Below are 3739 nucleotides of genomic sequence, written 5' to 3' on the forward strand. Positions count from 1 at the left end.
GTCACACCCACTAAGTAATATCTGTGCAGCAGAGAGTGTCACACTCACTAAGTAATAACTGTACAGTCATTGTCACACCCACTAAGTAAGAACTGTACAGTCAGTGTGTGTCACACCCACTAAGTAATAGCTGTACAGTCAGAGTGTGTCACACCCACTAAGTAATAACTGTACAGTCAGAGTGTGTCACACCCACTAAGTAATAACTGTGCAGTCAGAGTGTGTCACACTCACTAAGCAATAGCTGTGCAGAGTGTGTCACACTCACTAGTAGCTGTGCAGTCAGTGTGTGTCACACCCCCTAAGCAATAGCTGTGCAGTCAGAGTGTGTCACACCCACTAAGTAATAACTGTGCAGTCAGAGTGTGTCACACTCACTAAGTAATAACTGTACAGTCATTGTCACACCCACTAAGTAAGAACTGTACAGTCAGTGTGTGTCACACCCACTAAGTAATAGCTGTACAGTCAGAGTGTGTCACACCCACTAAGTAATAACTGTGCAGTCAGAGTGTGTCACACTCACTAAGCAATAGCTGTGCAGAGTGTGTCACACTCACTAGTAGCTGTGCAGTCAGTGTGTGTCACACCCCCTAAGCAATAGCTGTGCAGTCAGTGTGTGTCACACCCACTAAGTAATATCTGTGCAGTCAGAGTGTGTCACACCCACTAAGTCATAGCTGTGCAGTCAGAGTGTGTCCCAGCCCGCTAAGTAATATCTTTACAGTCAGGTGGAATGTCTTGCTGGGACTGAAATCTGTCCTCCCCCCCGCACAAGGTGTAGTGAGTGGTCATTTGCTTGTTTATTGTTATTACAGCTCGGTTACACTCCTTTAATTGTGGCCTGTCACTATGGAAATGTGAAAATGGTCAACTTCCTTCTGAAGCACGGAGCCAGTGTCAACGCCAAAACCAAGGTAAATGCTGTTCTCACTTCATTTCTTTCACAAAAGCTTCAGCCACGTGGACGCTCTGTGCGCTCACTGTCATACACACGTGCTTTATGTTAGTTTTTCTAAAGTGACTCTGAGCACACCATGTAGGTTGTGCAAGGGGCGGAGGCTTTTCGTTCTAATAATTGCAAGATCCTGTAGGCTGGGCTCAGAACTGGTGTCAGTTCAGGGAGCTGACGAGCTAGCACCTCACCCTGGGGCCCTGCTGGGACGTTGCGCCTCCGGTCTTGGCCCGCCCCAGCCTTCACCCAGGGAAGCACAGACGGGCCGAGACCCAGTGCCTTCCTCTTTGTAAAGGAATCCTCACGAAGGAGTGAGAGGGAAAGAAAATCAGTGAGAGAGAAATACCTGTTGGCTGCCTCCTGCATGCCCTCTACTGGGGATCAAACCACAACCCGGCCAGGTGCCCTGACGGAATTGAAGTGGGGACCTCTTGGTTCATGGGTTGAAGGTCAGCCACGGAGTCACACCGGTCGGATCCACGTCTGTGTTACACTGAATTCACGGAACATGTATGAGGTCACAGAGCAGGAGCAGTGGGATCGGCGCTCAGACCCGGCGCTGTGTGTGGTGCAGGCCCGGGCTCTTCGAGCTCGCATGTCTGAAACTCAGCAGCCTCGTTCCTCCCCTGACCTTAGTCCGTGCTGCCTCCTCCTCCCGCGTGCTCCTGACCCGGACCTAGTCCCCCTCCCGTTCTTCCTAGCCTCCTAGTGTGACCTGACCTAATGTAACCTTCAGGTGACACCCACCCCTCCCTACAGCTCGTCACTGTCCCCAATGCCTAGGACCCCGTGCTGCTCATGGCCTCCCCTCTCCGCAGCTGCTCTCCTCCTCAAGTGGCTAAATCTCACCTCAGCCACCTCCGTGATGCTTCCTGCAGAACCTTTCCCCTTCAATCCTCACCCAAGGGCATGTTCTCATCGATTCAGAGAGACAGGAAGGAAGAGGGAGAGAGAGAAACATGGACTGCTTGCCTCCCATCCCTGCCCCGACCGGGAATGGAGCCTCTGTGGCCCTGCTGTGCACAGGACAGTGCTCCAACCCGCGGAGCCCCAGCCGGGCTAACTCAGAGCCTCCCGTCCGACTCCCGCAAGAAGAGCCGCTGCCTATTCCGAGTTCTCCTGAACTTGGCGTGCGGCGACTGTACGCGCTGCCTCACACGGGCGCTAGCGCCGCACGGGTTTGCTGGGCCAGCTCCACAGAGCACTCGGGCGGAGCTTCCTGCTGGAGTCAGGGACGCTCGGGCCATGGCAGAGCCTGGCAACGCTCACACGTGTTGTTACGTGTTGGTTGTTGCATGGTTATAAGCTGGGAAGCCAGGCGTCCCACGATGAAGCATTTGCCTCCTGGGGTTTGGTCTGCACTCAAATGGATTTTTGGTTGAGAGAAAATTCTCATTTTATCTTTTCAGGGGTTTTTTTGGGTTTTTTTTGTGTGTTTTTTTTTCATCAATGTTAATTTTATTTGCTTTTGGAAGTAAATGTATCTTATGTGTCTTCAGTGGGTAAACACACACCTTCAGAGGATGTCCTTTTAGTAAACAGGGTTTTTTCACAGAGAATGACATTTTGTAGAAGGAAGTCTTTTTTCATATCTCATGTGTAACCATAGTTACTAAAATTGGTTGCTATGAAAATACAAACAAATATTGACTTTACTACTGAAACTTTCGTGACTTGGTGTAAACATTTGGCAAAGTGAACTTTCATGGAACTGCTCGTCACTTAGAATTGAACCCTGTAACAGCAACTTGAGGCAAACAGGTTGGATTAATTATAGGATAATTTGCAAAGAGAGTTGTGAAGTCCATGTGTAAGGCAAGCATGTCAAACTCAAAAACTAACATGGGCCAAATAAATGAGGGCCTGCGGCCTGCGAGTTTGACATGCTGGGTGTAGAGCCTTTGTGAATTAGACTCTAAGGCAGTGATGGCGAACCTTTTGAGCTCGCCGTGTCAGCGTTTTGAAAAACCCTAACTTAACTCTGGTGCCGTGTCACATAGAGAAATTTTTTGATATTTGCAACCATAGTAAAACAAAGACTTATACTTTTGATATTTATTTTATATATTTAAATGCCATTTAACAAAGAAAAATCAACCAAAAAAATGTCATAGGTTCACCATCACTGCTCTAAGGTGAAAAGTCTCAGAGAAAGAAAGACAGTGTTTGCTAGCATTTTCCTGTCACTTCAGAGAAACAAAAGAAAAATGGCGTGGACTGCATATCTGATCCTTCTCAGAATTCGAAGTTTTGGCGTTTTCATTGTAACTGGGGAGGGGGGGGTAGGTCAGAGGTCAGGGGTGCTGGTCGGGGGGGAGAAGTGCTGGTCGGGGGCTCCCAGCAGGATGGGCCTAAGGCGGCGGGTGGAGCTTCAACCAAATGGTCTGCAAAGCCTGTGAGCTGCCCCGAGCCCTGGGAACACCTCCACGGACGTCTTTCTTGCCGCAGTGCCCACGTAGACCGTGTCCCGCAGTCGGTGCGAGCTGCTGGGGCAAGAACATGGCCGTGGCAGCGTCGACTGGGTAGCACGGGGTCTCCTGTGCAGCCCAGGGGTGTCTGCAAGTGCTGCCGGGCCTGGCCAGGTGACGGCTCCGTGGGCACATCTGTGAACATGGTGGGAAGAAGGGATGTTTAGAAGAACTCTCACTTCTTCCAGGCTCCTCGGTGTTTCACAGGTGATGTGACGGGAGCAGTGTCTCTGTGACGGTTACGTTTCCCAGGTTCTTGGGTCATTCCCGGGATGCATGGACACAGCCACGCTCAGACCGTGGGTCACAGGCATGG

At 50.5% G+C, this 3739-nt stretch overlaps 1 protein-coding gene across 1 annotated transcript in view; it reads left to right on the forward strand.

The window, feature by feature from the left end:
• Positions 1-3739, forward strand: part of ANK2 (ankyrin 2) — a 132613-nt gene that overhangs the window by 65479 nt on the left and 63395 nt on the right. Inside the window, exon 28 of the mRNA XM_023746971.1 lies at positions 819-917. Coding sequence (XP_023602739.1) covers positions 819-917 — 99 coding nt within the window. The remainder of the gene's footprint in view (positions 1-818; positions 918-3739) is intronic.

Source organism: Myotis lucifugus, unplaced genomic scaffold, assembly GCF_000147115.1.
Source record: "Myotis lucifugus unplaced genomic scaffold, Myoluc2.0 scaffold_775, whole genome shotgun sequence".
In the NCBI taxonomy this organism is placed as follows: Eukaryota; Metazoa; Chordata; class Mammalia; order Chiroptera; family Vespertilionidae; genus Myotis; species Myotis lucifugus.